At 36.8% G+C, this 12,601-nt stretch overlaps 1 protein-coding gene across 1 annotated transcript; it reads left to right on the top strand.

Annotated features, from left to right (window-relative positions):
• Positions 1-2,246: 2,246 nt before the first annotated feature.
• LOC110452683 (arginase-1-like) lies at positions 2,247-11,287 on the top strand. The gene is made up of 7 exons (XM_021501334.1): positions 2,247-2,427; positions 7,432-7,611; positions 7,796-8,061; positions 8,560-8,616; positions 8,744-8,848; positions 9,127-9,263; positions 9,460-11,287. Exons 1-7 carry the CDS (start codon positions 2,359-2,361, stop codon positions 9,627-9,629), a joined length of 984 nt encoding a protein of 327 aa, XP_021357009.1. The 5' UTR covers positions 2,247-2,358; the 3' UTR covers positions 9,630-11,287.
• Positions 11,288-12,601: the final 1,314 nt, after the last annotated feature.

The following is a 12,601-nucleotide window of genomic DNA, read 5'->3' as shown; positions in this document are numbered from 1 at the left end:
TGTTCCTTATATCACAAACAAAAACTGGCACTAGTACTGGAACCCTAGTAATACCAGGAGGACAGTGTTCCTTATATCACAAACAAAAACTGGCACTGCATGGTTTCTGATGGCACCCTGTTTTAATTCTTAAGATTAAGATTTTTTTATACTATTTGGATTTGTGCCATAACGCACCTGGACAAGATCATTTCTATAAGGGGTATTGTTAGGGTGGTTGAAAATCTTCATCCCCCTGTTAATTATAAGTTGTTCAAATTATATATTAACCTGGTATATCTAATCACTTTTTTGTTTCAATTGGCAATCGTCTTCAACAGTTGATAAACCGAATATCAAACCAAACAAACAAACCAGTTTCTTGATTTTAATATTGTTCATGTTTTGGTCAAAACAGTATTCCATGCATATTGTGAAAAGGAACAGCATAAATGGGCAATGGACATTGTTTGGTTCAAAACGACTCAATATATATTTTAACTATTATGGAGCTATTAAAAAAAACTCTTTTAATTGCGAAAAAATACCTATCTTCATTATTTAGTAATTAAAAAATATCTTCATGCCGACTATCCGTGGTCACTTTGATGTAATCAGAATTTGAAAATATGCAAATATTTGATGCATTTCGCACAAACGATGGTTAATAAATGACTCATGACACCTGTAGTCTGTCAGATGGACAGAAATGTACTTACTAAACTTATATCTTGCGCATCTGTACTTATTCCCCGCCTACCGATCACAGTTTACATGTATCTGTTGTTATTATTATGGTTTAGTGGAGCCATACTGTTCAATAGGATGAAGAATCATAAGGCGACATGACGGGAACTCTGCAGCTTTCTACTGAAGTTGGATGTGTATTATCTTCGACATCCAAAGGTTCCGTTCTTGAAGTTGTGGGTAGCCGCTTTAATCATGCCACCAACCCTAGTCAGCCACATGTCAATATACCACAAGACAAATTTGGTTGAATTCGTTAGGGGAGGTGTTGCCCAGAAAGTAATTCACCAATCAGAAGTGTAGTGTGTATCCTGATTAATTATGCATAACATGAATACATCGAATCACAAAAGACATTTAGCCCGACTCTTTGAAATATCACCCTTCAAGTTGAAACAAAATCTTAATGTGAAAAATTACATTAAGGAAGGAAAGTTTACGTGGTTTTTTTTTTTGCAGTATGGGACTTTATAACAAAAAGGGTGGTCACGTACAAAAAGTATCATTGGAGCCACCTTCATACAGTGATGGGACGTTGCGAAATATTTAATATAAACATATTAACAAATTGATTAACATTAATTAATCAATTTTAATGTTTTCCTGTCTAAACATTTCCTCCACTTTAATTAGCTTTATTTAATACGCATATGTATGTACAAGGATGAACGCCTGGTCGTCATGGCGACTTCTGTTCGTATGGACATATATAATAGATATGTACACGAGCTAAAACATTTTAACAATGACACATATTCAGTGCATGGCCGGATGTGTGCGGTCTGCAATGTGTAGATGATGGAACTTAATAATGTTCCTGTTTTAGTTTCGCGAGACCGGCGTAATCATTAACATGCATGTTTTGTAATATCAATTAGGAGAATGCACTTGTCATTGTAACGACACACACTTTGTTTATTGCGGTGTTATATCATCCTTTTAATCACATGGTACGACTCTAAGTGAAAGTAGACTTAGCCATACCAATTAACCTATTGGCAATTTTAACATCTTTTAAAACTTCCACATTATATACTTTTCGTGGCTTAACATGTTTATATAAACTTAAGTAACCCCGCTCCTGCCGCCCTGCTCAGGTGTATGGCACTAGTGTGATTTAAAGGCTGTTCAGTCCTCGTCCTGTAGAAGTTCGACACACACAGATCATTATTACACCTTACATATCTGTAAAGTAGCGCTTTATCCGGATCGTACAATTTCACACTCCAGTGATCTTGACCTGAATATCAAACTGCTGACGTAGTACCCTCTGATACACTGCAAACGACTCCTTATCTGATGTTTTACACACGCTAAGCGCTAATGTATGTATTATGTATTGAAACTAACGTTGATACAATCAACTCCAGTTTTCATAAAAAAAAAATGGATTAATAGATGTATAAGTCTATATCTCGAGGCCCACAAGAAACTCCTCTGGCGGGCCTCATTTTCTTCCGAAATGTGACGTCACGAAAATGGAACTCTATCATTGGTCAACGAAGACACACCTCGTTTAGTGTAGAAAAAATCATCGGGGCTTATAAAAGACTCAAAGTGGGCGATTTTGACTTAGAGTAACGACAAATCATTCTGAAGAAGATCCCATTCGAGAAAACATCCCAATAGAAAATGCCAGAAATTGACTTACCAATGGCCCAGGAGATCGGCGTGATTGGGATCCCATTCAGCAAGGGCCAGGTAAGAACAATTCTATATTACGTATTCGTGTTGCTACTTTTTGATATTATATGTAATAAGTGTCCTCACATATTTATATCCAGCTAGCCGGAACACATTTTCTAGATGTTGGTTAATTGTTAAGTGTGTGTTCCCCATCGTTTACGGTTACAATGTCTTACTTTCTGTGTTAGAAACAGAGAAAAGAATATCAAAATAAACAACGTCAAAAGATAATGAAGTTTTGTTTGAAGAAATTCGTCTTTTTCAAAAACAAACCAGATGTTTTTAATTTACTTAGTAAATTTCTGGACTTGTGGTTTAGAAAATAAAAGTTTTGTTAAGAAACATATATAATATATCAAATATGTACATATGGTTAAAAGACTAAATTATTGCAATTATCGCTTATTTATCATGTAACTCGACGACATTTTTATATTTTGAAAATGGTTGAAATAATTTATGAATGTTGAACCAAGCTCTAAACAAACGAGATTATACCTTGTACATATTATCGCCTTTCTGATTGGTGGATAAGAGCACACCCCCGGACACTGTTACGTTACATCATTAATGCGTGTTTGCTATGGAAGTGTTGTTTGTCAGTCGAGTGTTGTTTTTCAGTCGAATGTTGTTGTGTTGATTGTCAGTCGAGTGTTGTTTGTCAGGCGAGTGTCTGAAGCTTGTCAAGGTGTTTTATTACTTTGATTATTTGTGGACTTTTAGGGTAATCAACACGAACATACACAACGCATTGGTGACTAAGTAGAGTATGTATACAGTGATCACAACAGTGACGCTTTATTGTGGCGGTGTACGAATAATGCAATGTTTTTATGCCAATGACACGTTCTTTGTTATTCACAATTGACAAATATAGGTACGGGCGACAACAACATTGAGCTATGCTATCCTCCAAGTTCGGGTCGACCTGTCAGCCAAGTATAATTATAGACCTGGCTTTGTTTGTCACTAAATCGGGTATGACATGGCTGAGAACAACTCCATGTCAGATGGCGCTAACCTGTGTTTTACAGTAGATAATCACTAATGGATTACCGACAGAAGCTAGTCATAAACAGCCTGTGTTAATTAGGGCTGTTCATCTGGGTAGTACAGGTTTCGAACGATTTGTTAAGTTAGCCTATTTACTCAATTTGAAATCAAAGTTAGCTCTATCTTCACAGAATCTTTAAAGCAATTTATAATGCAGTTTATTTTCAAACTAAAATTGAATATACTTAAAAACTCACAAATGAAATTCCGTTATTAATAAATATTTCCAAATATTTTTTCATTATTTTCAGATATCATGTAAATATATTTAAGGTTTAATGGTTTTCCTAAAATATAGCACCAACTAACTGACACACCCAGAAGTACAGAGAAAATCTTCTTAACCTGGCAAGGTTGAGATCACTAACTGTGCAAACGTCTAATAATTCTCGGAGAGATGAGTTTTTTTCCTCCCTTTCGGAGACCGCGTCTCATTTTAAAAGTCGCTATAGAAAACTAGGTAACCTTATCCGTGACCAGTGAAATGTAACTAAACAGAGTGACGCAGACCTAACCGGGTTTTAACAAGTTTACACGCAGACCGACTTTGTGATTTATGATGTGTGTTTATTAAAAGTTGACTTAAACTCTATGGTAATTCTATACGTTTTGTCATTATGACGTGTTCTCTGACTCATCATGGAGTAAATATTCTCTCCATTCATGATTACCCAAAGCCTGACCGAGTAATCGACATGATGGAGATATTTCGTTGTAGTAGATGATGGGTCGGTATTAAAAGGCGAAAGTTGAAAACTTTTTATAAAATGAAAAACATTTTAACCCCCGCTATTTATCGGCCCTTTTGCCAAACACAGTGGGTAACAACAATCGGTACAATTTGATTATAATATTCCTTCTTTCAGACTCCCCTCAAGCAACTCCTCTTATCTGCCATCGAGTTTATGTCTTCGAAATTTGTTAGACAACACAATAAAACATTAACATCTTTACATACATTTAAATCTCCTATATCTAGTGGTACAAATGCGTCTCCACCATCGGCGAACGCAATTTAAATATATTAAAATGATTTGTTCCGTGTTAAGATTGTTGATAATCCATCATGCGCTTGTGGACATTCCTGTGAGGATGTTGGCCATTTTTTCTTAGAATGTAAGCTTTTTAATACAGCACGAATTCATTATTTCAAAACATAAGCTGGTTAAATATATATCCAGTTTATTTAGGTTTATTTTTATTTGGCAATGAAAATCTGTCCGTAGATACCAATACAGAAGTATTTAAACACGTGCAACTTTTCATCAAATCCAGCAACAGGTTTTAAGTAAAATATAATAATTGTAAAATATAGTGTGATGCCTTGTAAAGTGCTATCATGTAAACATCAATATGTACTGTATTAGAGGAAAAGGCGTTGATAAGTTGATATAAGTTGTGTATCCTCTGCTCAAATTTGGGACGATAAATATGTTTATATCAAACTATGTAGGGCAGACACGGGTAGGGACCTATTATATAGCGTTTACTTGATAGCGTGTTTGAGCCTTTGCATGGCACGTACCCAGTGTATACGTCACATCCACTAGATATATACAATGCGGTCATGTTTATGTCTCAATTTAGTTCTCCTTGTATATGCATTTCAATATTTCAATATTGAGTAACACTGTAACGCGGTGGTGGTGGTGATTATAATTATTAAGGATCCATGTCGCACTGTAACGCGGTGTTGGTGATTATAATGATTAAGGATCCCCGTCTCATTGTAACGCGGTGGTGGTGATTATAATGATTAAGGATCCCTGTCGCACTGTAACGCGGTGATGTTGATTAAAATGATTAAGGATCCCTGTCGCACTGTAACGCGGTGGTGGTTATTATAATGATTTAGGATCCCTGTCGTACTGCGCGGTGGTGGTGATTAAAATAATTAAGGAGCCCTGTCTTAGTTTAAACATATTTTATTGCCAAAATAGTGACAACAGGATTGGGCACAAGTTATTACAACATTATTTACGCCCTTTCCTCAAATATATACATCAGATTTACAAACATGGCACAACTGGGTATCAAATAATATGTATAATAGAAGCATTACAACAACAGAAACAAAATGAGAAAGAAAACGAAAAAGAGAAATAACAACATTGAACAGTCTCACAAATTGAGTATAGAAATATAAAACGCCTTACGAATTAAAACCTACCGCTGGTCTTTATGAATTTTTGCACGTTACGAAAAATATCATTATTTTGTTGAGAAGACAGATCCGGAATACAAGATAACAATATATCTAAGGAGATTTCATTAACAAAATTTAGATTTTGAAACAATTCAAACCTCTGGTGTGTATAAACTGGACATTCAAAAAAGAAATGATAGGCGTTTTCACATGGAGATCCACAGACACAGGCGGGACTATCTACGATGTTGACTCTAAATAAATCATAATTTAGGGAACTGCAGTTGTACCTTAATTTAGTGTGAATGATATTTAGTTTTCGTTCACCATAACCAAAATAAGCCCTGTCCGCTGTAACACGGTGATGTTGATTATAATGATTAAGGATCCCCGTCTCACTGTAACGCTGTTGTGGTGATTATAATGATTTAGGATCCCTGTCGTACTGCGCGGTGATGTTGATTAAAATGATTAAGGAGCCCTGTCCGCTGTAACGCGGTGATGTTGATTAAAATTATTAAGGAGCCCTGTCGCACTGTAACGCGGTGATGTTGATTAAAATGATTAAGGATCCTTGTCGCACTGTAACACGGTGATGTTGATTAAAATGATTAAGGAGCCCTGTCCGCTGTAACGCGGTGATGCTGATTAAAATGATTAAGGATCCTTGTGGCACTGCATCGGGGTTCTGTGATTAAATCCTGATCTGGCCTGTTGCATTTGTAAAATCAGAACAATGGTTAATCTATTTTTATTTTCATCTTCACTATTTTTTGGGTAAAGCTCCGCTAGGTTTAACTTCCTTTTCAAAAATAGTATATCAGAGCTACAGTTTAAAAAAGTATTCAGCTATCGATTTTTTTCAAACTTACGATATATACGCATTGAACATGCAACTATAACTGTCTAATTATGACCTTATATCTCGTACATTCATTAAGATATTTTTAATTACTCAATTGGGATTATTCTATATAAAAAGAACGCATTCCAATCCTCAAATTAAACTAAAAAACTAAAATTTGTATTTCATTTTTCTTTGTGGTTTCTATTGTGTCATAATTCATTTTAAACAAAGTTTAAAAGTTTAAACATTTAAAAGTTTAAACATTTTTTTGCGAAAACAAGATGTTTTCTCTGGTTAACTCTGTCATCGGGAACCATTTGTGAATTTCCGTCAAGTTTAAGTTTGAGTTGGTGCTCGATTGCTGTAACAGACCCGAACTGTTCTCCACATTCACGTGTACTAGTTGTTAATGGCTATTCTTGGTTCTGTACCGTTCTGTTGGTAGTATCCGTCCTATACACAGTAGCGTTAGGCGGTGCGCCCGTTTTATAGGACTAGATGACTTAAGTTATAACCTCTTTTTAATTTATGGACTAAATTTAAGCTGATTGATTTATTGAAAGTAAAGTTTTTGTGAAACCTTGTTACGATGTTCCCTTTAAGTTGATGTTTCTGTTCAGTGTCGGGGTTTCCCTGTCTAGTTAAGTGAATCACATCGACACTTGCGGTGTAGTGTCCGTCATAATCCACTGACCACGGGTGTCACCACAGCCTGTCTTGGTAATGGACGACGATTGGGGGGGGGGGTCCGCTTTGGTTCAGTAGGCCAGTCGCTGACCTCCGTATTTCCGCATAGTCACCTGAGCGCGACCACCCTCAATGGTACATGTGATATATAGGTATAGGTGGGTCAACCACGTTCATTGACCTTCAGGGGTAACCACTAGCTTTGCCATGGCGGGGATATCTATAACAATATTGATGCTGAAATACCACACAACAGCATTGCGATGTTCTCTTTCTCTTCCTGCAGTCTCGTCACGGTACAGACCTAGCGCCCCAGAAGCTCAGAGAAGCTGGATTGATAAAGAAATTGGAGGATCATGGCATCAATGTGACTGACTTTGGTGACCTACCATTAGAAACCCATCCGGATGACCTCCAGATTGGAAACACGAAGAATCCTAAAACCGTCGGAGCCGCATCGGAAATGGTAAATACATATGCATTTTTTGATGATGGAAAGACCGGATGTTGACTTTATATTTAAAACTTTTCATTGCCAATCATTTAAGACATTTAGGGATCACTGCCATGTCAGTTGCCTGCGTTGTTAGTAGTTGCAGTAAGAGATTACGAAAAACCGAAATGTTGAGAACATTATATTTTCCCTTTAGATTGCCAAATCGGTCCAAGGCATACTGAAAGAAAACAAAACAGTATTGGCTCTGGGTGGGGACCACAGCATGGCCATAGGCTCAATATACGGACACTGGCTGGCCCAACCTGATCTTGTCATCATCTGGGTCGATGCCCACGCAGACATAAATACCCCACTGACCTCCGGAAGTGGAAATATGCACGGGATGCCGCTGTCCTTTCTCATCAAGGAACTCCAGCAGTATATACCGGAACTTCCTGGGTTGGAGTACGTGAAGCCTTGGTAAGTCCTCTTACACAATATATAGCGAGTTAAGGGTGGATGTACCTATCCCTGTAGGGGGATATAGAATGATCTGGGATGTTGCTACAGTGTCTGTGCTGTTAACATTCAAGTGAGCTACCACTATGAAAAAAAGACATGGTAGTCGGGTCAAGGTGGCCGGGGTTCGACTCCCCGATCGGACGTGACAAGGTAAGGGGTCACCTGCCCGACCACGTGTATTTTCTCCTCTACTCTGATTTCCTCACACATTATCATCTATCTATCTATCTATCTATCTATAATAAAACGCATTAGAGTGACTTAATCTAGGGAGATAAGAGTGCTATGTAAAATGTCGCAGTAATAATCAGATATCGTATAGGTTAACATTCCAGATTCCTACTCCTGTATGGAAGGATGCGTCGTGTATTGATAATGATATTTAATAGCTCACTATTTGAAGCAATTCGTTTTCATGAAATATGTTTCATTGATTGTTCTTCTTTGCCTTTGCAGTATTTCTGCCAAGAATCTTGCCTACATTGGACTGCGGGACGTGGACCCTGGTGAGAGGTAGGTACCTTCAACTGTACCCTAGCTGTGTGTGTATTGTTAGTCACATTCATTACTGTCCCGTATATCAAACGTAGACAACACGTCTGAACTCAATAGTAATATACATTTACATTTGTTTATACAGGAAAATCATCGAAATGCTTGGCATTCCAGCATTCTCAATGCAGGAAGTTGACAGATTCGGAATAAAAGAAGTCGTAGATATGGCACTGAAAGCAGTAGACCCGAAGTAAGTTGTTGCTTAATTATCACGACCGAAAACAATACAAACACATAACAAATACCTCAAATGCTTTCTATTTGCGAACACCAGATGGTCTTGTAAACGGAATGTCGTACTGTAGCTGAGGTTTGCTGCATGTCAAAAATATCAGCATAACATATAAGACATGTGAACAGATCTATTGGCCTATGGTCAAAGTCGTTATTAATTATTTTTTTTGCGTTAGTGTGCTTTCGTTGCCATGTCCTTGTTCATGCGATGACACCAACTTGTCCTACTTTCAGCGGTGACAAACCAATTCACATGAGTTTTGATGTGGACGCTCTGGACCCCACCTTAATTCCCAGTACGGGCACCCCCGTGCATGGCGGGCTCTCCCTGAGGGAGGGACTATATATAGCAGAGGTGATGGCCGCTACCGGTATGTACTTGGTGTTAATGGTCTTACCCCACTGGCGCTCCAACATGTACAGTTTCTAGTGTGAATGGTCTAATCCTGCTGGTGATCAAAGCTTTTTTTAAGTATTAATGCTGCAAAATCGAAAAAATATTGTCCAGGCGGCTTTCCCAGAGTCACTCCCACTTCAACCCCCTTACCTATTTTCTTTTGCTTGCAGGCCGATTGTCCGTAGTGGATATTGCGGAGGTCAACCCAATGTTAGGTGACGCGAAAGACGTCGCCAAGACGATAGACATGACGCTGGAAGTGATCCAGCGGTGTTGTGGACGGACGCGCAGGGGGGCGTATCCTCCGGGATACACAGTCCCTCTCCCAGAGTCGTCGTAGTTACAGATAACTCGTGAAGTTTTGGACGATTCTCATTTCACAGAACACACGTTATATGGCATCATTCTCCTCTAGTGTTGAATGTTTGCTTACATGACCTCTTTGACATTTGATTTTGTGAATTTAAAAAACGTTATTTTTTTTAGATCCTACGCCCCCTTTTTTTTCTAACAGGAAGGGCATGACATGAGAGCAGGGCCGTGAACCGTACGTTGTAATGGTGTCATGGACTGTAGTTAAACACTTGTGTCTGTTTCCGTTCAGTCACTGTTATGGTTCGTTGATAATTTCTGTATTTTTGTTTGTTTGCTCATTATTAGTTCTCTCCACACCGGAACTGCTCACTTTTTTGACGTGTTATCTTCATGCAACGACTGCTGTCATGCATGACATCAGGAGGGTAGAACAATGTCATGTATGACAGCAAGATGGTAGATCGATCAATGTCATGTATGACAACACGATGGTAGATCGATCAATGTCATGTATGACAACAAGATGGTAGATCGATCAATGTCATTTATGATCTGACGAGGGTAGGGCGATGCCATATATGATTTGGCACGGCCGAACATAAGTCATGTACAATATGAGGATACGCCGATATAAGAAGGGTAGATGTTGTGTAGCATGTCATCCATGTAGTGACCACGGCTCACCACGCCCTTGGCTGTCATTTATCAACATTTATTATTGTAATCTTTTAACCACTGCCTTCAGCCTTATTCACTTATTTATTTCACACTGTGAATAACTGCGCGTTTAATATTTTGAGTTCATTTTCGAGATGAGTCGTCCTTGAGTGCAGATATCTCGCTGATGCTTATAGATCTGTTATTGTTTTAGTGATGACGACACGAATAATGATGTAGTCCGTGAGTAAAGTGTATACCTCCGACAGAAATATCCCACGTTATACCCCCTGTTTCTGTCTCGTTTGACCTGTCTGACCCTTTACGTTACATTTATTGCAAAATTTCAGACGACGGTGTATGTCATCCACACACTAAAATATATAACAACCCGCATTTAAAACCTTCCATTTTGTCGTTGAACGGTTTTTGGTGTTATTTCATTAACGATATTATACATAATAATATATTTTGGTACCTGCTAAGCACGGACTACATTGTGTACGCGGAAGCTTTGAAAGGTAGCTTTAGTATCACAGATTCAACATAAATTTGAGGCCCCAGATGGGATAATTTTAAACTATGGTGAAATTAAATATGCTCCGAACTAAGGAATTGAAAAAAACAACAACGAGTTAGCTGTAACTGGGCGATTGCCTCCATTACGGCTAAGCTTCTATAACATCCCAAACTCGACTTGTGCCTCTGTTGGGATTATGGTATAGAACCTTAATCAGCCCTCGACAGAGATACGCCATTCTGATTCAGTTATAAGTTATTTTGGATGATATAAGAGATGCCGGCTATTTTATAAGAAATCATGTCTTGAATAGAATATAATTTTCTTTATTGTAGGTGATATTGATTTACGTAGGCCGGTGATATTGGTTTGTGGTAGGCTAGAAAAGTGATATTGGTGTAAGCTACGTGATCTACGCACACCTAGACAGGTGATAATGATGTTTTTCCTATGTAAGTTGATTAATTGGTAATTAAATCAATAAATAAACTGTTACTGTTAACGAATGTTTGAGTGTTGTTTTACTTTTTGATGAACCCTAAGTCAAATGGCTGAATGACAATGATACTGTCATCGAAACTAAATAATGATACTGTTATCAATACTAAATAATGATACTGTCATCAATACTAAATATACTGTCATCAATACTAAATAATGATACTGTCACCAATACTAAACAATGCTATTGTCACCAATACTAAATAATGATACTGTCACCAATATTAAACAATGATACTGTCACCAATACTAAACAGTGCTATTTTCACCAATACTAAATAATGATACTGTCATCTATACGAAACAGTGATACTGTCATCAATACTAGACTAAATAATGATACTGACATCAATACTAAATAATGATACTGTCACCAATACTAAACAATGATACTGTCACCAGTACTAAACAATGCTATTGTCACTAATACTAAATAATGATACTGTCACCAATACTAAATAATGCTATTGTCACCAATACTAAATAATGATACTGTTATCAATACTAAATAATGATACTGTCATCAATACTTAACAGTGATACTGTCATCAATACTAAATAATGCTATTGTCACCAATACTAAATAAGGATACTGTCATCAATACTAAATAATGCTATTGTCACCAATACTAAATAATGATACTGTTATCAATACTAAATAATGATACTGTCACCAACACTAAACAATGATACTGTCACCAATACTAAATAATGCTATTGTCACCAATTCTAAATAATGATACTGTAATCAATACTAAATAATGCTATTGTCATCTATACTTAACAGTGATACTGTCATCAATACTAAATAATGCTATTGTCACCAATACTAAATAATGATACTGTCATCAATACTAAATAATGCTATTGTCACCAATACTAAATAATGATACTGTTATCAATACTAAATAATGATACTGTCACCAACACTAAACAATGATACTGTCACCAATACTAAATAATGCTATTGTCACCAATTCTAAATAATGATACTGTAATCAATACTAAATAATGCTATTGTCATCTATACTTAACAGTGATACTGTCATCAATACTAAATAATGCTATTGTCACCAATACTAAATAATGATACTGTCATCAATACTAAATAATGCTATTGTCACCAATACTAAATAATGATACTGTTATCAATACTAAATAATGATACTGTCACCAATACTAAACAATGATACTGTCACCAATACTAAATAATGCTATTGTCACTAATACTAAATAATGATACTGTCACCAATACTAAATAATGCTATTGTCACCAATACTAAATAATGATACTGTTATCAATACTAAATAATGATACT

This window comes from Mizuhopecten yessoensis, unplaced genomic scaffold (assembly GCF_002113885.1).
Source record: "Mizuhopecten yessoensis strain PY_sf001 unplaced genomic scaffold, ASM211388v2 scaffold6805, whole genome shotgun sequence".
Lineage (NCBI taxonomy): Eukaryota > Metazoa > Mollusca > Bivalvia > Pectinida > Pectinidae > Mizuhopecten > Mizuhopecten yessoensis.
This window is presented reverse-complemented; position numbering and strand designations above follow the sequence as displayed.